Below are 23,164 nucleotides of genomic sequence, written 5' to 3' on the forward strand. Positions count from 1 at the left end.
TTCTTGAATATTCAGTATACTAAAAAATGGAGGGTTAAAATATTTGCTGTTGACTGAAGAATAATACTGTAGGAGGGAGGCAGTTGGAGCCTGCTGAGGGTGGGTCCCCTACCCTTTAATAGCTGAGCATGTGAGACAGTTTCAGCGAAGCATGACATGGGAATGGTTCAAATATGCAAGGTCCTTTTCAGTCTTTCCAGTATTGTGTAGATGGGCAGGAGGATTTTGGACAAGGGGAGTGAGGAAAAATAAAAACCCCAAAACAATGAGTAATTTTCATTAGTGGGGGTGTGAAGTTGGAGTTGTGCAGCAGGAAGAGGGAAGAATGCAGAAGGAGTACCAAAGCTTGCCTTTTTCTAGTTGGTCTGCTCTCTAACTGATGTGTGCAGATTAATCAAAACCTGTGTAGCTTTGAGCCAGTTGGAGGAGGTAGTGTTGCTTGTCATGTACTTAGTAGGAATGTGAGGATGAGGACCACACTTTACTCTTTCTGTTTATGGAATAACTCCTAATACAGAGATTTTTAGATGTAATAGTCATAGGTAGTTCTCCTTTAGGTTCTTACCCTGGTATTCTGAGACTCAGTCACAGTGTTCTTAATACTGTAAGGTACAAACCTTAGGAGTGTTCTTCGAAGGTTAAGAAAATATTTAATTGCACTAGAGTTTTCTTTCCTGCTCTGAACTCTGGATCCTTTCGTTTGAATTATGAGCAGAATGTTGTCTAATAAATGCCATGTTACTGGAATTGACCCAGTTTTACAGTGATTCAGATACCAAGTTGTAACTGGAAAGACACTGCTTCTCTAGCCAAACCAGAACCCAAAGCTTGCCTGTAAAGAGAACAAGGGCTATGCCAGAGCTGTTGTCTCCTTGTGTTAAGGAGAGAAAGAAAAAGAACATCAAATACATACTAAAACTTGTGAGGAGGGATTGATAAGTAATCTGCATACTGCTTGCAGAAACTGGTAATTAAACTGTTAAAAACATTCGTTGCAAACTATTTCTGTGGGGTAAGTTACCTGCCCCTGATCCATTTCATTTATTTTTGGAAGAAAATGAGAGCAGGCTTACAAATGCAACTAAAATCATAAAGATTGAAAGCTTAAGGTGGGGCATTACTTGTCTCAACAGCAATGGAACTGTTTTGATTTAATTTTTGGCTGTTGCAAGTCACCAAGCATTTATTAAAAGTGACAGTTAATAACTCATACCGTCTCTCCACACTTCTTAGAATGTCAGTAGATATAATGACCTCTTGGAATTAAATTGTGCGCTGGCAGAAGCTTGTCCTCAGGCTGATGCAGTTTTTGGCAAACCTCATCTTAGTAAGGTAAGTAGGTTGTGTTCACGTGGAGTTTGTTTTTCACCTGGATGTAAAAGCCTTAATTCTGTGCAACCCTTTTCTTAGGTATTTTCTTGATCTTTGATTATGCTGTGAGTTATATTCTCTTAAGATCTCTTTTAAGAGCGGTTGGCTCTCCTAAAGAAAATGCTTATTTTGTGTGAGCAAGTTTAAATCTTTCTGCAGTTCAGACTTCAGTTAAATTATGCGGACGTAAGTGTGGTGTTTTTTCTTTTAACGCTCCAGAAACACTACAAGAAGGTAATATACAGAACACTGAATTCTTTTTCATTGCTTCATCTCAAGAAGCGCGGAAGATCTTAGAAAAACCTGCGATGTTAAATGCGCTGGACAAAGTACTCTTAAGATAACAAGAACATATTTAATAGCAGTTCTATGACAAGCATGCAGAGAATGATGGCAACTTACGTTTTTGTGTGTGTACTACTAATGGCTTATTGCAAAGTAAGATTTAAATAAAACGATTTGTGTGTGCAGGTAAATGGCCTTCTGCATTCCTCTTAAAAAGGAAGAAAGCACACCAACAGCAAACCCAGCGTGTTTGTGTTGTGACTGACTTGTTCCTTTGTTGGGTTTACTAAGTCAGTGTCAATAAAATGTTGTAGCAACACATTAACAGAAAAGCCATGGGACTCTGCTGTGTAAAATGTTGGTGTTTCTCTAGTTCCAGAATTTTCTTTGAGCTATTGTTTTTAGAGTAGAGGATTATGTTTAGCATATATTGTTTTGAGAGAGAGGATATCAAATGCATTACTTTTTCATACTGCTTATAGGATAATTATAGGAGTGTGAGAATAAGACTTGTAATGTATTACAAATAGCTTTTTGAAGTATGCTTGTATTTTCAGAATGCTATTTTTGTTATTTTTTTCCTAATTTCCAGATTTATTGTGGCTATTTTTCTGAAGATAAATGTTGGTACAGATGCGTGGTACAGCAAGTGATCAACGATGAAAAGGTAGGAACCGTTTTTTTGAAAGTCTTTAATGATCTATCAGTTCCACATGCAGGATGATAGGAATACATGCAACTCCTCTTTTTGAAACTTGCTGTGCGAATGCATTTAAAAACAGTGAATATACCTGTGGGACACAGATTTAAGTGATCTGTAATTTTGAAAAATGCTGATGAAAAGACTGGCAAAGCGTGATGTACTTGCGAAATGCTGTTTGTATCTCTTGATAAAAAGATTCACAAGTGGTGGTTAATGTTGTTAAGCAATGTAATTTAATTTCAAAACTTCAGAGTGGTGAACTGGCAACCTTTGTGTGACATGTTAGCACTGATGCAAATGGCCTGAAAGAGCTGTTAATCAGCGTTAGGTGTCTGATACAGAAAGCTAGTAGTTTCTATTTAAAATGATAATTTCTAGACAGGCTGGTTGGCATGGAAACATTAGATTGCATATCTGTCCATTGAAGAAAATCTGTATTGCTTCTTAACTGTAGCCCTTAGGAAAAAAAAATTGCCAGCAAAGGTCTGTTTTGTTACTTAAAAATTTTGTCGCTAACCTTTTAGAGAGGTGCCAATATAATAGATTTCTCTAACTTGGTTCCTCCCTCTAAAGGGTGTCTAGGTTTAGTATGGAAGTTTCTGATCTCTGCAACATGCACACGTGTTAAAAGGCTTATATTCTAGTAGCTGTCAGTGCATATTTCTATAGGAGGCTTCTGTAACCTCTGCTGACTTATATTACTGTTGCAGTGTCAGGTATTATACATTGACTATGGAAATTCTGAGGTGCTGAATAGATCAGACATAGTTGAAATTCCACCAAACTTGCAATGTCCGAGTGTTGCCAAGAAGTACAGACTCTGGGGACTACAGATACCAGCTGGCCAGAACTTAAACATGTTTAACGAGGTGAGTAACAGATTTTGAAGCATTTAGATGATGGGATCTGTAGCAGATGCTGTCAAATATCAGCACAGTGTCACCAGGAGCAGTCTTCTAAGGGCTGGATGTTTGACTGTGAAAGCAGGACAGGCTGGGAAGGACTGTGATCTGTTACCCTGAGCATACTCTAGAAACTAAAACGGTTTTGTCAGAAATGGTTCAGGTGGTGCTGAGGGGTGATTTTTTTTTTTTTTTAGAGTATGCTTTTGCCATCTTCAGAGCCTCACATCTATTTCTGACGGATTCGAGTTCTTTTCGGGTGCTGAAGAAACAAAGTACCTCTGTCTCCTTCCCTTCAGAGGGAAAATGCCTCCCTTGGTCACAGAACCTGCAATAAAGTCACTTACATCTATGAACTGCTTGAATGCCGTGTGCCTGAGTACTGTACAAACTTTTGGTCAGGAGGGAGAATAGCAGGTGAATGTGAGTGGTAGGAACCCTGTCATCCCTGGCCAAAAACGAATGTTGAAAGGCTCAGAAGCCGATGCCTACAGGACGGGTAAAGGCTTTGAGCCTTCTTGAGTGGCACTGGTGACCATTTGTTGAGTTTTGCTAGCAACAGTCTCCCTTTCCAGGACACCGCTTATGGTCTTGATGGCATACTTCTTGGAGACTTGGCACTGGCACTGCCCTTGCTTCACCAGCCGGTGGCTTGGGAGCAGCAGTTGCTGGAGGAGGAGACGGGAAGCAGCTATCCTACTTTCCTTCTCATATCCCTCTATCATTTAGAAGAGAACCCGAGACCCCTTGTGTACGGTCTCCTCCCTGTGGTCCTGTTGCCCTTGCTTAATGTGATTACCTGAGACACGTGAAAATCTCTGTACTCAGTTCCCTGGAGTTTTGGTTTGTGTGTTGTTCTGTGTGGTGGTGGTGTGGGGTTTTTTTTTTGTTTGTTTTTAACTCTTGCTGCATGAGGTAAAGCTTTATTTACTTACTTTGTGTAGCTTTCCTGACCCCACTCTTTTCATTCTTAATTTTCAGCAAAACCAGCTTGTTTTCAGAAGTGGTGGAGCACCAAAAAAACCCTTTTAATAAAAGATAACTTTATCCCAGATGTCTTGTGAAGGTCTTGAGTGCATTCCCTAGTCTTTCAAAGCTGTTTTTCTTTGATAGCTGCCAATTCTGGCATTTCCCAGTTTCTAAATGAGTAGTTTCAGTAAGGAAATCTATCCATATTCCCTTCATATGGAAATCTATCCATAAGGTAGATACATATAATAATTCGTGACTGTTCTATTTCAACTTCTGGACTGGAATAGTGCTGAAAGGCTATTAAACAATATAATAATTAAAATGTTTGTTTCATTTTATTTTGTATAATACTGTTACGTAGTTGGTCTAGTATCCTCTAAAAGACTTGAATAACCTGATGCCAACTTATATTGAAAGTTGATGGGATTTTGGACTTCTGTCACTTATAAATGATACTGAATTCTTCAAAGCCAAATGTTGAGGGAGAACTATTGGTGTTAAGTCCAGTCTGGCATTGGCAGTGATTAGATCAGGTACAGTTGTGGTTGTACAAATAGAGCATTGTTTCAGAATAAACATGTTAAACATCAGCTTTACTTGTGCAGCATTTTGGGTTTTAGCCTTAAGCATGTCCTCTTTCTTAGTCAAAAGATGTACGATTTCAGCTAAAAGTGTTGAGAGTATCCAATACAGAATTTCACTGTATTTTTGTTTTACAGGGGAAGAAGTTCTTGAGCAGCCTAGTTTTTGAAAAAGAAATAAAAATACGTCACAAAGCCAAGCACGAGGATGGTACCCTTATTGCCCAGGCAGAATATGGAGAAATAGATATTGGAGAAGAGGTGGCCAAGGCAGGGTTTGCTGAAAAATGCACATCTCCAGGAAACACTAAAGATGCAGAAGAGAGAAAATTAGATGTTGTGCAAAACCAGCATCAGAAGATGAACGTTTTGGTTCCACTGAGGGCAAGTCGGCCTAGTCGTGCGCTGTACAGCATCCCGAGAGGGCGCTTTGACCAAGCAGCTGTCAGTGGAAGGAATCAAAATTTTACTGGAAACCATATGTTTGCCGTAAAGTAAGGCAGTGGGATGTCACAGAAAACTTTGTATGAGTGATCTCATTAGCTTAGTTGCTGGGATGTGGGAAGATGGAAGGGGAATTGAGTATCTGAAATATGAAGTTCAGTTTCTGTCTTTCCAGCATCAAGTACTACTGGTACTCAAAGGAAGGGCAGTATGTTTGAGTCTGTGTGTGTGTGTGCAGTGCTGTAGTGGTGGTAATTAGGACATTAAACAGTAGAAAACTGTTCTTCCTCAGAGGCAGACTGTTCATAAGACTGTTCATGTCTTAGTGCAAGATTTTGTAAAAGAAAGAACGAGTAGCAGCAGGTAAGCGGAGGAGAAGATACCGGAAAGCTTTGTTGAAAGTGAAAGTTGCAGGACATCAGGCCTCTGGCAGATTTTACTGTGATAGGCAATGCAGTGATGTTCGTTTTAGCATCTGTGAAATTTCCATATGCTTGTCTTGGAGACTTTTTGTAGCTAACCCTGTTTATTTACCTCTCTTAAAAACTCACTGGACACAAATGTGGAGTGTAAAAGTACACTTACCTAGAAGAACAAACGTTTTTGTGATTTATTTGTGTAGGAATGTAACAGTGTTTGCTTATAGGAAATAAAGCCAGCAATCACAGTTTGAAGTAAGCTTTAGGGGATAACGGCGTCTCTGCAACTTGTAATTATATTGACGAGAGGTGGTGGTAAGTTGGCAGTTACAGTTGTTGTCAGAAATCTTTTTAAAGAGACTTGTCCTACAGTTGCTAGGATTACCATGGTAACAAGCTGCTTAGAAAAATGTTTGTGGGTGGGAAAGATGGTACTTGGCATTCAGAAAGTTGAAATGGCGTAAGAAGTAATGTTCTCCAAAAAAACTTGTTTAGAATTTGCTAGCGGTCCATAATTTGAGCTTCTCGAATGTTTTAATGAGTCACCTGAAGGCATGCCCTTCCACATACCAGTATGGTATCCAAATCTGTTTTACAATTAGAGCATTTAGGTAAGTCTGTGCTGCTAAATACTAATATGAAATGAGATGCTCTTCAAAAAAGTCTGAATTTATAGTAAAGTACCTCATCCTGAATGATTTCAATACTCTGATCTACACTGTTTTCTGAGTCAGATTTTAAAAAAATAGCCTTTTTTCTTTCCTTTTTTTTTTGTGGTGTGCAGTGTTGAGATACTTTTGTGTACAAGGCTATTCTGACTGGCCTAAGCAGCCAGCAGGTTCTCTATTCCGTTTCTGTGTGTTCTGGTGTCCTTTAACTTTTTGCACATCGCAGGAATTTTTAGGGTAGTATGCCTGCAAAGGAAATTGAGAAAGAAAGAAGCTAGGATGTAACCAAAGCCACGCAGATGAGGATGAAGTTGATGTGGGGTCTGGTGGAGCTTTGGTACTGTACAGTACTGTCACAGTACTCTGAGACAGACAGCTCCACATCACACTTCTTCGTTACAACTTGTAGGGTATAGATCCAAAACACTAACCTTGAAGTGCTTTGGCTTATTTAGTAGATGGGAGATTGGAATTACAATGGACCTTGACTTTTCTGGGTCTGCAGTGTGGCATCATAGGATTTTTTTTTTTTGTATGGGAAAGGCTTTTGAGTTAGAGACTGTGAAAACAAGTACAGAGTGGTCTTCAAATGATGTTTTTTTCCCTTGATGTTTTGTAACAGTCTTTATAAAGACTGATGTGAAGAGGGATACAAATTCTGAAGAATTAAAACATGATTTTGTAGGTGCTTCTGTAGTCTTTTTGATGTGGAGTTCTGTAGTCATTACTGAAATTACAATAGCATGAAAGAACACACTATGTTTTATTGTGTAGTGTGGATTTTTTTTAATTAATTGATCTTAATTCATTTTTAAAAGGGAAAAAAAGCTAGCTTCTGCCTCCATGCCAGACAACAGCTTCGCAAAAATAATATCAGATCAGAAGCTGTCCAAAGAGAAAGAAATTGTCAGAAGGGAGAATGTAAAGCACTTGCAGAGGCAGAAGGAACTAGAACTGGAGGTTCAACAGCTGAAACTTGAACTTCAGGTATGTGGAAATGCAAAGAGGATTCTTCTCTTCTTGTTTCTGACAATACTTGTGTCTTACGATTTCATCGTACTGCAGTTCAGCTGTGCACCGTTGTTTGGAATACAGAAGGATTACACTGGTTGAGCAAAGATTTGTCCTGCCCTGTTGCAGGGAGATGATGTCAGTGTGTGTCAGCACGCGTTTCACAGTCCAGGTTGGACCCTAACTTCTCATGGTGTAGGTACTCCCTTGCCACCTCGCTTGGTGCAACTGCTGGTTTGGATGAAGGTGTTCAGTTTGAACATGGAGTTTTGCACTTTGTGGTTTAAAACATGCTTTTTATATAAGGATGTAATCCTTGCCTTTTTTTTTCCTCACTTAGAGGGGAAAAAGAGCTTTTTGTGTGTTGGGCTGAAAATTCCTAAGCATCACAGAATCATAGCAGCTGTGGAGTTTTAGAACTGGATAAAAATTATTATTTCCTAAATTGCTGCTTAATAGAAAAGATGCTTATATTTCTTTCCAGGAGAATCTCCTGGCACTATCTGAGAAGCACAGTACTTAGTAAGAGTTACTGATAGGCTTAAAAGTGCTGTGAATGGTTTTAAGCTTGATAAACAGCAGTAGTAAGAAGAGATTGGGTGGAATGATACTTGCATAAATTCAGAAAAATGTTATGCAAACTTATCTCTACAGATATGAAAGGAAAATCTGCCATTGTGTAAATTGCTTTGACACCCCCAAACCTGAACTTCCACACAGCTGTTTCATTTTTCTTTCTTGGACAATGAAATTACTCATAACCAGCTTTGCTATTTGATTAACTCTACCTAGAACACCTATGTTTCTACATATAGTAACCTGTCATTGCAAAGACCCTCCATCAACTGAAGACATAATGTTTGTGCACTTCTGTGTAAACTCAGTTAACAAGCAACAGAATATATGTCTGCAGCTAAGAAAAAATAAATGAATGCAATGAATTCTTAGAAGCCTGTCATATCTGTAATCTGATGATTTTTAAAAAAAAACCCACTCTTTTCTACAAATTTTAATTACTCTTTTGTGTTGAATGCAAGTAAACTGCTAAAAGCGCTATGGTAGGCAGTGATTTGCTCTAGAAGAGTGATGTGTGGTGGTGACTTTGAGGGATATTTAAAAAACCACTGCAGTCATGAGACTTTGGATGCTCATCTGTGAATACAAAACTAAAATCCTTTAATGTTTTTGTTTGTTGTTGGTTGTTGATGTTTTTGGTTTTTTAACATAATGTGTAGCAAGTCTGAAAGGCTAACAAATTTAAAGACTGTGTTTCATTGCTTAAAGTGAAGTTTATAAAAGCATCTCTGTGGTGCGGCAGCAAGAGCTTTTAAATTTAGGTTGCCTCTTGAGGTATATAGCCTGACGTGATGTATGGGCTTTTTTTGAGTCAAGAATATTCCTTATTTTGTCTTAAGACTATTCCTTGTAGGAAGGTCAGATGGTTGTACATACAGTGAGGATTCTTGTTTTGCTGCACCGTTTTGACTTGATTTCCCTGAACTAATGGGTAGGAATTTTTCATCAAGGAAAGAAAAAAAATTCCATGTTGTCTGAAGACTTGCTAGCAAATGGGGAGTAATTGAAGAAATACACTTGAGCACATCGCTGCTGAAATGAGAGGAAGGAAATGAGCCATTAACCTTTAAGAGGCTATTAAAGAAAATAAAATTATTCTCATTGGTTTGTAGGTCTTTTAGGCGTTTTGTTAGTGTTTCAAAGAGGGCCAGCTCTGTGGGGGTGTGTGCATGCATGTGTGTGTTTATCTCGAGTTTTCAAAAGCCTAAATTGTGGTCTGCGTGTTAGTAACCCTGGATGGCTGTTGTGACTATTGATCTATCTTTTCCTCTCTTTGTTGAAATGCTGCTCTAAAAATGATAAATAATTCAGAGAGAGAAGGAAGCATCCAGGAAAACTGCTGAAAGTTTTGAGGAAGCCCTACATACTTACATTGGAACGAAAATGAGAAGTTTGGCTGCTAAGGTGAAGACACTGAAAGAAGTTAGGTATGCTTTGTTTTGTTGCGGTGTGTTTTTTTTTTTTTTTCCTAAAATAGTATTATTTATCATTGCCCTGTTTTATCTCTTGAAGTCATACATGCTTTTTTGTTTTGTTAATTTTCTAAGAAAAATGTAGTGTTGTATACAGAGGGGAGTTTCCCAAAAGCAAGACTGAAACTTGAGCTTTTGGAAGCTCATGCTGGAATTTGTGTTGCCTGCTTCTCAGTGTTTATCAGATGACTTTGTTTCAGGTCTATTCCTTTACTATAGCTTTTGCAAGAAGAGCTTTCAATTCCATCTTCAAGGAAGATGCTAATTAGTAAATGCAGCTAGTAGTTAAAAGTCACCGAGTAGTCAGAGTTCTTTGGGTATCTGTATTGCTGTGAGAGATGCATCTCTTTGAGTGGCCCAAATTAATCATCTAGTTTGAAAAGAAGGGACAAAAGTTCAGTGGGAAGAAGACTTGAAATAGAAATGACCATCAGCTCCTTTAGAAAGGAATATATATATTGGTGCAACTGTTTGTGGAAGATGAGTAAAAAAAAAAAAAAAACAAACCAAAAAGCAAGGGAGGAAAGAGGACAAGGGGAATTAAAAGCAGGAGAGAATTTCCACGTACAGCCTCATCAGTACGAGGTATAATGAAGGCATTCTTGGCCCTTCTTCCTTCCTCAAAAAAAGATTTAACAGCTGAATGAGACAAATTGCTGCTGGTACCTTTTGAATGAAACTACCTTATTAACATGGCAGGTGCTATGTCAAAATCCCTATATTCAAGGGGTCTGAATAGCATTGATTTTTAAATTGCTTAAGTTCTGGAAAAGAAATCCTGGAAAAATGTCATTTCCTCTGTACAACTTAGACGCACAAATAAGAACAGTCAGTTTTGGAATCAACTCTCACAAGCCATAAAAGCAGTTACAGAAGGATGCATCACTGTTCCGTGTTCCTTGGAAAAATTGCAGAAGACTTGGACAGAGTACGACTTGGCTCAAGAGAGGATTCAGTTATGCAGAAATGTGGTAGGTTGAAATTATTTTTTTTCTCAAGAGCTATAATTTAACAGCTACTGACGAGAGTATTAATTTTGTAAGTTTAGCCAGATAGCATGAGCACCACCTGGAAACATCTTGTCTTTTGTTAGATAACATGGAGGCTTTGCAGCCTTTGCCACAGCTGATGTACCTGTGGAGTGGTATTTTTTGTGTTAAACCTAGACTTTTTGACACCCTTGATTTCGTAAAGAAGTATAAGGAAATCAGAACATGGTAGCTGAAAGGTTTCTGTTCTGTAATACTTAGAAGCTGCTTGAGCTGTGCAGCTGCACCGCGTGTCTTGAAAACCTTTTGTTAAAGCAGCGTGCCGCTACTTGGTATATGCTTCCCTCGTATGGGGAGGTGCAGGAAGAGCCGTATGCGAGTGCGGTGGTATAGGAAGAGGGACTTGCATAGAGGAAAGCTGCCATCTAGTGCAACTTCTCTGCAACCAGAGATTGAAAAACCATGCCTGAGTGCATAAGCATGGCTGAATTGGTAAGGATGGGTGCGTACTGTGTGTCTCCTGCAGCGATGCTGCTTTTGGGAACGGGAAGGTTCCCTGGTCTGTGATAGGCGTTGGGGTAAGGCAGGGAAGGGACGGTGAAGGGGTGGTAGCTGTGCGTCTCTGAGAATGACAGCAAATGTGTTGTGGCTGTGTCAAGTATAACCTAAACCATTTTAAACGTGTTTGCTTAAGAAGTATTGCTGTATTACACTGCATTTAACAGCTCATGAAATGGACTAGAAAATAATGAGCTGTGAGGAGAACCCAAGTTAAGTTCTGTTGTTGCTTGTGCGGATAAAAGTATTAAAACATCTTGGGCATGGCATACCTTGGATTGCTGTAGGTGAAAAGAAGTAGTTTTTAGTAAACAAAAGAAAGTCAAATGTTTGAACTTGACAACATGAGGATATGCATTAATAAGCAGATGACGTTTTAGTCTTGCATCTCGTATAGGGGAGCAATGGGTAGAAGAATAGCTAGACTGCAAGGTACCCAGGAGCCAGAGCACAAGCCTTGCTTGGGTGAGTTCCTGATCCTACATGAAATAGTAGCATTAGCAATTTTCTGGAGATTACATGGGATGGTTGAGCTCAAGCAGGTCCATATGCCTTGTTGAACAACAGCATACAAGTAAAGCAAAGCTGTCTCAGAACTTGTTTTTGCACCCCTCTGAATTTTTGTCTGGTTTTACTTTGACTCAGTCGGGCTGGGGATAGAGGGAAAGAAAACTCTTTAATGTGGACAAGCGTTAGGACAGATGCAGATACAGTGGTGTGACTGGGGATTCTCAAAGTGTTTATTCAGTAGAGGAGGTGGTTGCTTTGGTGTCATTTAGGTGGCAGTATGTGTGAGTTGTTTTTGTTCTGTTTTGTTTTTTGAGTTGCCAACACCAGCAAGCAGCATTCTTTCATGAGAAACGTCATGAGAAGAGATTTAATTCTTGAAGAGTGCTTGAAGTTTTTCTGATGGACTGCTTTGTTGGAATATGTTAGACAGTCTGGCCATTGTCACCTGTTTCAGTTGTGAATGGCTAACCGTGAAATCATGTCTGCACAATGGGTTGCAGTGGTTACGCTGCCAAAATGAAATGAAATGCCAAAATGAAATGCTGCTGAAATGAGCTTACGGTACTATGCTGCTTCTGGTAGCTCCACATGTGTTTGTGTAGCCCTCTTTTTTGTGTTGACGAGGTGTGGCCTCACGAAAACTAGTTTTGTTCAGAAATCAACAATACGCCCTTGGTCCTCCCCCTGCCCATTTTGACATTGTTCCTGGTTGCCTTAGCTGAGGTGTAAATGAACAGTAGCGTGAAGTCTTAAGACTTTTCAAGAGCATGCTGTTGTAAAAAAAATTTCTGCTGTCTGAAGAGGGGAAGTTGTCATGGTAGTGTCATCAACATTTTAAACAGGGAAGAATAAAGAGGACATGAGTTCTGCTAGATGTCACGTATCCCCCAGGGTGCCTGAGTGCTGCAAAGGGTATGCAAGTGGGAATGTGTGTGGAAGCGTAGAGCTCCCTGAAGAATTAATTTAGTTTTCAAGATGAATTGGTAGCAGCTGGAAGCAGGACGTCTCAAGGCTCTTGCAGAATTTGTCTTAAGTATTTTGAAGACTTTGGTGGGTAAAAGGTACGGAACAAGAGTTTTGGTTGCATCATGCTAGAGCTATGGTACCACAGAGGTTGCCCTGTTTTAACGTGCAGTGTTGTGACTTAACGTTTTCTTTTCCTGGGAATAATTTTGATTTGTAAAGATCTAATTTATGTGCTGTAAGTGCCACAAAATCTTGGCTACTGTATTTTCAAATACAAGAAACGTCCAGGATGCACACAGTAATAAGAATGTGCTTGTTATTCTGCCTGTCATCCCTACTTAAATTATACTGACTGTAGATTGGCTAATGAATATATTTAATGGTGCAACCGAGTATGTTGATGTCACTAGCTTTGTTTCTTGCTCAGTTAAAATGATGTACGTAAAAATCCAGTGTACAGGAAGCCCAGTGAACCCAAACAGATGGATGAAATAGCTGGCTATTAAACTATAACAGACTGTTTTAACTGTTTGCTTAATCTGTCAACCTAGCTGTCAAAATTGGTTTTACTAAGTTAAATCTTGCTATTCAGTCGCATAAGCAATGTAACCTCCCTGGAGTGCCGATGCCCTCTCTTACAGTCACAAGCCTCATTTGTTTGTAAGCTCTTGGGATTGAACATCTTGTCTCGCTTTGGGCGAAACCTAATGCATCTTAAACAAATATCACAGGCGTGAGTAAACCCAATAAAGTTTGAGTGCGGAGTAAATGGCATGATTTCAGTTCTCATTGTCTATGCTTTCTTAGTTGGTTTATGCTGGTTTAACTGGGTCTGTCCTGGATGCTGTCCCAAAACTGAAGATGGGCGACTGGAGCATTTGTTCTTAATAAGGTATTTATGGAACGTATGTGTTGGAAGCATTATGAAGATAATCAGTGAACTGAGGTAGTACTGGGGTATGGTGTGTATGAAAATAGCAAAGGTGATTCTTTTGGAGTGGAAATCCTTAAAAATATATTCAAAACTAATCATAGAATTTGATGTAAATTCAGTGTCCAAATAGGAAGGTAGTGGTGCTGATCACTTAACCAGCTCTTCTGTGAAACGTTACTGAGATAATGGCAGCTTTACAGAAGGAAAAACAGGGATAATTAGAAGCTTCCTTGATTGTAATGTAGGCAGATACTCATAGTAATAATAGGTAATACAAATTCTGACTTTTCAGACATTGTAGATAGTGTTTTATGGATATGTTGCTTAATTTATGATTCTGATGTAGAAACTTATTGGAGATTGTAGGGCACATATTCAGCAATTTTTGTGGGAAGGATGAAAAAATAATCATGCCAATGCTTAAAAAAGGGGAACTATTCAGTTGCTCATTAAAAAAAAAGTGAGTGAGGGTGGGATAAACAAAGCCGTTTAATGAGGATGCTGATGCCAGAGCTAGAATTAGCTATTCCGTTTACTGCAAAGTAGTAACTTGAACTAAAGAAAGCCAAAAACTGGGACCAAAAGTAGAAATAGACTCTAAAAATAGATTAGAACTTACCCATGAAGAGGGATTTTTTTTTTTCTCTCTTGCTTATGGGGTCATTAAATCACACTAAAGCAAGAATGCATTGATGAGGTAATTGCACTATACATACTCTGCTCTTATGGACTTTCATAAGCATTTTCTATAGTTACCAGAAACAAGACGGTAAGCTTGCTTGGCATTTGGTATGACTGAGTCTGGTGGTTGTTTGTGGGGGGTTGTTTGTGGAGTAGTTTTGTTTTGTGGTGGTGGTTTGTGAGGTTTGGGTTTTTTTTGTTTGCGTGAGGGTTTTTTGTTTTGTTTTTGAAAGATACAAGATGGACCAGACACAAAATAAACTAAATTTTGTAGTTTAAGAAGCCTTTAGGCTATTCTAAAGGAATTTAATTCTACTGTTTGCTGTTGTGGTGAACTTACATCTTTGTAAAGCAGGCTATTAAAATACTGCCTGTGTATGTCATCCTCTGAGTTATTTAACAGGCATTGTCTGAGCCATGAACCATCTCATGGACCCAATTACATGGCAGACGTTGGAAGGAGACTTGCCCTGTGGCTCCTGAGTCGTCTGTTCAGTTCCTGGATTGTTATTTGGTCATATGTACACTGTTAAATTTACCCTCGTGCTTAAACTGGTATTAATTAGAGTTTGTTTGTCTGATTGAATCTTCTACTACATTAAGTCTCTGTTGCTCCAGTTTTTGAAGTAATATTCTGCAGGAATGTTGACTTAAAAAGCAATAAGGACCCCTTGTCATTAAAAACCCTTTTCACGCAGTGTGTTACAGTATTCTTTTACAAACTAGCTCCTGTCTTACGCAGGAAGTCTGTAAAAATTGTGTGTGCTTTTGGTCACCAGAGATGCCTAAAAAGTGCAGAAGTGCCTGTTAAATTTTTTTGTTGTTTATTATTTCATGTTTTTAAGTGCTAAAGCAATACGTTATGTTCACCTTTTATAGTAGAACTCAATCCACTAGTTTTTATTATCCAGCCTGCTAATGTCTGGCTGAATTACCACATCTGTTCAATCACTAATCTAAGTTTTAAAGCAGTGTATGCTGCAACTTAGGGTTTTATTTTTAGTTGGAGTTTGTCCATCCTTCAATTTCCAACCATTGGATCCCATTCTGCCCTTCTCTTTTAGAGGCAGAAGGTTTCTGCTCTGTATTCTGTCCATACTTACAAACTCTCAGCTAAGTCAACTTCTAAACTTTCACAGGATAAACTAAATTTAAAAACTCTGAGAACCTATGTTTGTGTATACATAGTTATATTACAGATATACTCTATATTGTGTGTTAGTAGGAAGTGTTCATTTGAATCATAGAATCATAGGACGGTTAGGGTTGGAAGGGACCTCAAAGCTCATCTAGTTCCAACCCCCCTGCCATGGGCGGGGACACCCTCCACTACACCAGGTTGCCCAAAGCCTCATCCAGCCTGGCCTTGAACACTTCCAGGGATGGGGCAATTGGGCTGGTCTTTGGCTCCATGTAAAACTGGTATTAGTGCCATGGTTAACTCTTCTGTTGTTTTCTGTTTCTTTGCTAGTTGCCTTCCACACTAGACCTTCCAAGATAATTTTTCTTTTTTCAGGGTGAGGAAGGGAACGCATCTTTGGGGACAGAGATTATAACTCAAGTTATAGCTACTTGAGTCGTTTTACTTGTATTTTTTATTTTTGGAGATGGTTGTAGAAGAGAATAGCAAATCTTTGCAGCAGGTCTGTAAAGCTGTAATTTGGTCTTCTATGTTCATATATATATATATTTTCATATTTCTATGGGCATGTTGGGTTAAATCACTGTGAAAATAACACTGCAAACATACTTCTGAGTAACTTGCCTCGTGCATTTAGAAAGGTTTGATTTTGGTGAGTCTGTTGGGTACCTTCTTTGATATGAATGTGGGGTCTCTCTCCCATTAGCAGAACTAATCCCAGTAATCCAAGGGAAACTTTGTTTTTATATCTAGAAAACTATCTTTAGTTTAATGATCTTACTCCAGGTAATCAGCAGGGAGTTTACAGGTCACCTGTCTTTCCTGCTAGAAGGCAAAGAAAAAGTAGATAAAAGGATATTTTTAATTCTAGAGTATTCTTCTGCAGCAAGAAATCTTTGGCTTTATGACTTTGTGGATGTAATTTGGCATGTATGGAAGTGTGGATAATCCAAAACTGCAGGATTACTAGGACATTTTAAGTTTACAGTGGCAATTGGGACTCTCATTGTTATCAACGGTCATGCAGAAGCTGTTTCTTTAGTTGTCTGATAATGTAGTCATATTTTTACACTGTAAAGGATGCTGTATTTGTGCAAGGTGGTCGTGTTATACGAGTAGAGGTTAAAAACAAAATTCGCTTTTTCACTAATTCCTGATCAGGCATGTGTTGTACTATTCATACTTTGCAGGGATTAACTCACTTTCCATCTTGTGTATCTGGCATTTGGGTGTGAGATGCTGATGTGCTTTTCCTTCTGCATAGGATGAAAGAGATGAATTGATTACCAAGAGGAATGAGGTGCAGCAGAACTTGTATTCAGCAGTGGAAGAATTAATTTTGGAAGTGGATCAATTGCCCCTTTCTGAGCGCTCAAGAAAGTTACAGGTAAGGAGGTTGCTTTTTATCAGTATCAATTCTGAAACCAAACCTGTGGAGAATGTTTCTTAAATGTTAAACGCTTTATAGTTGGAGACCTCGACAGCAGCAGATGAAGTTTTAGGAACGCTTCTGAATTAAGTTCTACTTTTGACACCTGTAGTTCTCAGTCTTACTTATCATTCTGCTCTCTTAGATGCTTTGTTTCTAGAGGCAAATTATTGTCTAGATCCTGGATTTGAGCAGCAGCTTTTCTCTTACTGTACTGTGTTTGATGACTAACAGGACTTCACAAAGCACAGAGTATTTAACAGAAGGCAAGTGTTAAGGAGAGCACTTAAAATTATAAAAAGTCGATGCAGTTATCCTGCAAGTTGTGGCAGTGGGTTTTGTGGTTGCATTACACACTTTTTTTAGTCCTTTCTGATGAGATAGCTGTGTAGTTTGGACTAGTGTAGCAAAGCTTTTTTACGTTTTTTAAGGTGAAAGTTGACCACTACAGAAGCACATGTTTATACCAAGAATCTCTCTCCCTCCCAGCCAAACCAACAACAGAATGTGGGGAAGTAGACAGGGAAATAGACTCTATAGAGGCAGTAAGAACTTTTGAAGAGGACTTTACTAATAGAAATATTACCAAGCTGATGTTTCTGCCTTTGCTATTAGAAATAGTTTGGTGGTTTTGTTTTGTTTTTTTCTTTCAACTTTGGAAATATTACTTGCTTTTGTTTTGACTGTGCCAAGTGTGTGTGGAGAGGGGAAACAGAGTGGCAATAATTTGACAGCTTGTCTGTACAAATTCTAGAGATGTGTTCATCCACACAGGTATGGGATTGGGTTCTTATGAAAAAAATCACCGTTATTACAGGCTGCACATAAGTTTGTATAAGGTTGGAGCAGCATTAGTAAAATGAAGCATGCAAATTTTTATAGAATTACTCAATTTCTAATAGCATTATTTTTCAATGCTATTCAAAAAAATGGTTTGATACACCTACTTTTTGATTCTAGTCTGATATGCAGATTGATGTCTAATTAGAAAAGATGCTGGATGGGTAGCATTTCATGACTTTCTGTCACTGGACACATGGTGTGGATCCTGCCCCTTCAGACAGGGGAAAGTTGTGCTGTGTTGTTGTGGGGGTGTTCTCTGTTTTGTGGTATGTTTTTTTTTTTTTGTTTGGTTGGGTTTTTTTGGTGTGTGTTTAAAGGTTATGCTTTGCTAATCCACTAGGTGGTAGGCATTAAGCATTTTCTACATAACTGTACTGAAGTGAAATTTTAATAGTTTTTGAAGATATTTGAAGGGGTACTGAAATGTTGCTAGGTATGTTAAGTGAATTTCCGGTTTTAGCTTAATAGTGGCGATGGTCCTCTCTTGTATTAGGAGCTAGAAGGTCAAAATAGTTTTTCCAAGTAGGGAAACAATTAAATTTTTACCAAATATCATTGAGAACCTTGGTTGCAGTGTTATAGGGCTGAAGAGGTCATGCTGTGCTGTCCTATAGAGATGAGTATTTTTGTGTCTCTCAGAAGAAAGGGAGTGTGGGAGCTAATGCCCCTCTCACTGAGGCTGTGTATTGCAGACCTCTCTTCTTAATCACACATCTGTTCTGACTTATGTTTTATACCTTCCAGTGAGAACTGTTGTTGGCCTGAACTACAGACAAAATCAGACGGCTTCAGCCACAGCTGTGTCCAGCTGGCTAGGACCAAAATAAACAGCTGGTGAGCTCCATGCTTTCCAAGGGATAATACTTCATTGGTTAGGAGGAAGGCCAAGAGTGTGGGCATACACCTAAGTTCCTCTCACGCAAGCTAGGGTATGATCTGGACAGTTGTCAGCTGCTCTGTGTTAGCTGTCTGTAAGCATGTTTCCTCTGCCCCATGCATGGCCTGTAGTAGCTTGTTCTGTGCTTCCTCTGAGTTGACGCGCTTAGAGATCGTGACTAGAAGAAGCGCATGTAGGCATCTGAGACATCTTCATATGGTAACTTGTTTTCCGTCTGGAGCCTGTTTCTGTATCCTTATGCTGGTGAAGTTGCTTAAGGTGTTTTAGGGAAGTATGCTTATAGTATGAAAAATAAAAGGACAGAAACAGAATGTGGCTTAGTGGATTCTTTCCTTGAGGACAGTCTGATGGAATGCATGCAGATACTCTTCTGGTGTAACTAGTGCTGCTTTTTCCTGTAAAAAGGATGTGATATTGGATATGAAACTGTTACTGAGCACTTCTCTCAGTTCTGTTACCCAGTTTTGGCTGCTGTTAAAGGGCTGACGTTGATTCATTCGTTTATTTATTTTCTCCCTCCTTCAGACTCTTTCATTTCAACTTGACTCCTCCCTTGCTGGGCCTTTTTCTATCTATATGTGTCCTGATGTATTAGAATCCAGCTGTTCAAAAAAGAATGTGAGAAAAATCTGTTGTGCACTTGAGTGATTTAAATAGCCTCTATAAATATTAGCACAAACCTACTTTTTATATTTGCTTATGGACAAGCATATTTGTACAAAACTCATGTCACCTGGCTCAGTTGGGAATTGCTGTTTTAAGCAATCTGTTGTACTAAATGAATGCTGTTGGTTGTAGTAACTATTGTTGTTAAATTAGTTTTAGGATTTTATAAAATACTGTCTGGTGGTGTGTTTTTTGTTTTGGTTTGGTTTTTTTGAGGGTTATGTGTTCGGTGGTGGCTTTTTTTTTTTCTGGGGGTGGAGTGGGGGTGTTTTTATGATCACTGTGTTTAATTAGCTGTTATGTGAGGAAATTCTTATGCTTTTGGCCCCAATTTGGACTTCTGCTGTATTGCATCTGTAGAGCTGAGTCCTGATTGTGGCATCATTATGTGTAGCTGTACAAAATTGGTCAAGCTCACTTCCTTACCTCCACGGTACTTGCAGTGCTCAGCAAGGGGAGTTCGTTACTGCTGTGTTCTGGCCTGTGGTGGTGGTGTCAGTCTGTTTTATTCTAAGATACATCTGGTTGCTCATAAGACCCTTGTGTTTCAAGTGTCTGAAAGGCTCCCGACGTGACATTAAGTTCTGTCGCATTGCTTTTTCCATAAGATTGGCTGTTGAGTCTGAAGGGATGCAAAGATGAAAACCCCTCTTAAGAGGAGGAGAGAGAGAGAGGTGTGTTGGTGTTTTTCTTCATCAACATGACCTAGGTGGTATTTGGGAAGGTCTATGATATTTAGCTGAAACGTTCTGGGATCTGAGAAAAGAAAATAAGTGAAATGCTATATATAAGCAAACTGTCAGCAGCTTTCCTCAGGGTTTCTTTAGTCCTTTTGTTGGGAACGATGTGGATAAGTAAAATGATGGATTTTGAAGGATGCTAGCTATTATAAAAGCACAGGCTCTTTGAGTCAAATCCCACTGTTTAGGGAGAATTTTCTCTTTTGAACTACAGCAAATTGCTTGCAAACACCAATGTATCTCTCAAGTATTTTTTCAGCGCAAGGAAGGCTTCTTTCTGTCAGGATGTTGTCTCCATTGGTAATTGACTGATACATTCCTCCCTGACCCTGCTGCTTCTTCAGGTCATTTGATAGACTGCCCTTTGTTTAAAAGTGATTTCTGTTTGCCCTGAGCTTTAGCCTTGATGCCTTTCCCTTACATGTAGCACTTCAATTTGTTTTCCAGTAAAAGTCAAAAGGAGGTGGACCCTGTGGTTCATATACTTGGCAGAATACTTGGCTTTTGGATTGAAATAGAAGTTTCAAGACTGTAAAACTTTTCACAGGGCCTTCGGGTGTCAGACCCATAGGTAGTTGCAGTTCTATTTAAGAATCAGTGTGACAACGGAAGTGCATCAGAAGAGATCTGAGTAGTGACTTGTGAAGGAAGGGATCAGCCTAGAAGCATTCCTTCGGTGTCTGGCTGCTCACCTTGTTTCTTAGTATAAGTTCACTTTGTTTTCTGAATTCGAGCCGTTCCGAGGAGCATTATAAGTTGAACCCCATTTTCCTCTTTGTCCTGATGAGTATGGCTTCAAAGTCCAATCCATAGGGAAGAAGAAACTAGAATGCAAATGACTTCTTATGGGCTGTTAAGCTTTTTGTGGTGTCTTTTCCTTCCATGTTTTGAAGGGAAAAATCAGACTCCGATCTCTGTGTGAGATCCTTTTCTGCATTGCATTTCCTGGTAGATGTACTGCCACTAGATGTGAGAGGAAAGTGGAATATAAAATATGCTTCTTGGATGTAGAAAGAGGCCTCCATAGTAGAAATAATTTTATGCCTGTAGGTAGTGCTAACTTTTTCTGTGTTAAATGTCTTGTGGTGTTTTTGTGTGGTGTGGTTTTTTTTAATAGATAGTATACTGTCACAAAATTCTTAGGGTTTGCAAGCCTGTTTTTATTTGATTCACTTGATGCACAGGAACTATCTGCCTCTCTGGAGATGGAGTACGGTCAAGGTTGTGGAGCAGATGACTCTGAGGAGGTATTTCAACAGTTCTTTGAGTGGAAGAGTGTTAAAATGAAGAAATTAAGTTGCGTCAGAAATAATACAGACACAGCCCTTCAGATTCTTGCTGACTGGTTCAGTGGCATCTTAAAGGTAAGGTAAACAGTTGGTCTTTCCTGGTGGTGAAAAAGATGAAGTATGACACAGTGTAACCAAGCCTGTGAGGAGTGGGCATTAGTAGGAACAACCACCTGTGGCAGAGAGATTGTGCTTATGAGCAGTGGCACTAAATGGCAATGCCTTAAAACAGAGTGAATGGTAATGCCTTGAGGAATGGAGTGTTAATTTGCTTTTATTCTTAGTTTACCTTTGCAGTGAGCCGGTGTCTCTGCTTTCTTATGAGAGAATCTTTTGATACAAAAGATCAGTACTTTTATGCAAGTATAACTTTTGTATGGGTGTGCTCTATCTGTTCAGTACGTGACTGGAATGCTTTAGTTAGTCCTTTCAAATGGTCTTTGTATAGAAAGACTTCAGATTTATAAAAGGTTCTAGTTCATAAATGCTACTGAAAGAGGTGATGAAAGAACAGTGCAAAGAAGAAGCCAGTCTGACTTGATATAATCTAGGTACAGGTTACAGACAAATACATAATAGATTTTTTTTTTCCTTATCAAAATGCTGAGTGTGGAGAATTTATGCAATTAAATTGTCCACTTCTATTTGCATGTCTTGCAGTGTTTTCTGGAATACCATTCTGATGCTGTGTCTCCCTCAGTTTAAGTTGTAGGGGGTTTGGGAGCATTAAAGTTGAGTGTGTGTTATTTATCTTAAAAGGAGGTGGATGGTGGAAGTGGGGTACCACCCCTTGAGTTCTGCTTGTAAAGAAAGTGGGAAGTAGGTAACTTTATGGCTTTCCTGTCTCTGTGCTTAATATCTGTGTTCTTACTCAGTTTAGGGCTCTCAGTCTTCCTGGGAAGGCTGCAAGGTGTGCTGCCTCTGCTCCTTGATCATCTCCTTGTTGCACTTGTGTGTAAATGTTCTCAGTTTATGGGCTGGAAGGGTATGCTGACATGTGAGTTGTACATAATCCACAAGGGTCATGCCCTTTCATAGGGAATAGATTTTCTGCCTTTGCATTTCTTTGTACCCAGAGCATTTACTGTGGCTAGATGCTGTTACGAATAACAGTGTTCCTTGACCAGACAATAAATGCTGTTCAGCAGCAGTGTAGGCTTGGTGCATGTCATGTGCAGTGTAATGTTAATGAATATAACTACTTGCAGATGTGTGTAATCATGTCAGTTATTAGAAGGGACGAACAAACCTGCAGGTAGGTTTCTGTGATTGCTGGGTGCAGTTCAGAATGCTATTCTGTATATATGAAAGTGGTAGAAGCTTATTAGTGTAGCGATGAACTTTGATTTACCTGTTTGAAATCTGGACTTTTCTGCAAACAGTTCAGAGACCCTGGAAATGTACAGACTTTTGGCATGGTTTGGTGAAGCACTGGTAGGTGGGCCAAGGAAGAAATGTTCATTTATCCATCTTAATTATTTCAGTTTTTGATATGCAATTACTCTGTTGCAATTTAACTTCTAGCTCCTTTTTTTTAAAAAATTTGTGCAATCGTGTAGAGCAGATACTTCTCCAAAGTGTTTCCCCTCTCCTCATTTTAAATAGATACTCTCCTTCCTCTCTTTCTGAATCCAAATTAATCTTGTATAGCATAAATCAAAATCTACAATAGAAAATGGGTCAATGACAGACAAGGAAATTTTCAGAAACCGGACGGCTCCTTTCCTTTAAAACTTGAGGCTTTGGGGAGGAACATACTGTTTGAACCTGCATGTTTTTATTTTTAGTTCCTTTAAGGTTAAGGCAATAAAATATTTTCACAATCTTTAGTGGAATACACATGTTAAATAGGTAAACAAACGAGGTGGAGTTTGTGGGTTTCTATTGTGACTGTGTATCTTGCATGCTAACTACAGGACCATGTTTTTGTTGTAGTTCTGGTTGCCAGTGTAATATCTCTTCTTCTGTAGATAGGAGTAACAAAACTTCGGTGAAAAAAACATTTATTTTAATTATAAACTGATCTTACTGGTTTTTCTCTGTCACCTTCGGTGTCTTAAATCTAAGCTTATTTCTGACTTCTCTGAAAACACTTAGGGTATCCTGGTGAAATCTT

General features: G+C 39.0%; 1 protein-coding gene across 1 annotated transcript in view; it reads left to right on the top strand.

The window, feature by feature from the left end:
• Positions 1-23,164, top strand: part of STK31 (serine/threonine kinase 31) — a 39,453-nt gene that overhangs the window by 403 nt on the left and 15,886 nt on the right. Inside the window, 9 exon segments of the mRNA XM_009983315.2 lie at positions 1,234-1,332; positions 2,249-2,323; positions 3,070-3,228; positions 4,953-5,308; positions 7,164-7,332; positions 9,244-9,359; positions 10,216-10,375; positions 16,448-16,570; positions 20,944-21,123. Coding sequence (XP_009981617.2) covers positions 1,234-1,332; positions 2,249-2,323; positions 3,070-3,228; positions 4,953-5,308; positions 7,164-7,332; positions 9,244-9,359; positions 10,216-10,375; positions 16,448-16,570; positions 20,944-21,123 — 1,437 coding nt within the window.

Source organism: Tauraco erythrolophus, chromosome 7 (genome assembly GCF_009769465.1).
Source record: "Tauraco erythrolophus isolate bTauEry1 chromosome 7, bTauEry1.pri, whole genome shotgun sequence".
Lineage (NCBI taxonomy): Eukaryota > Metazoa > Chordata > Aves > Musophagiformes > Musophagidae > Tauraco > Tauraco erythrolophus.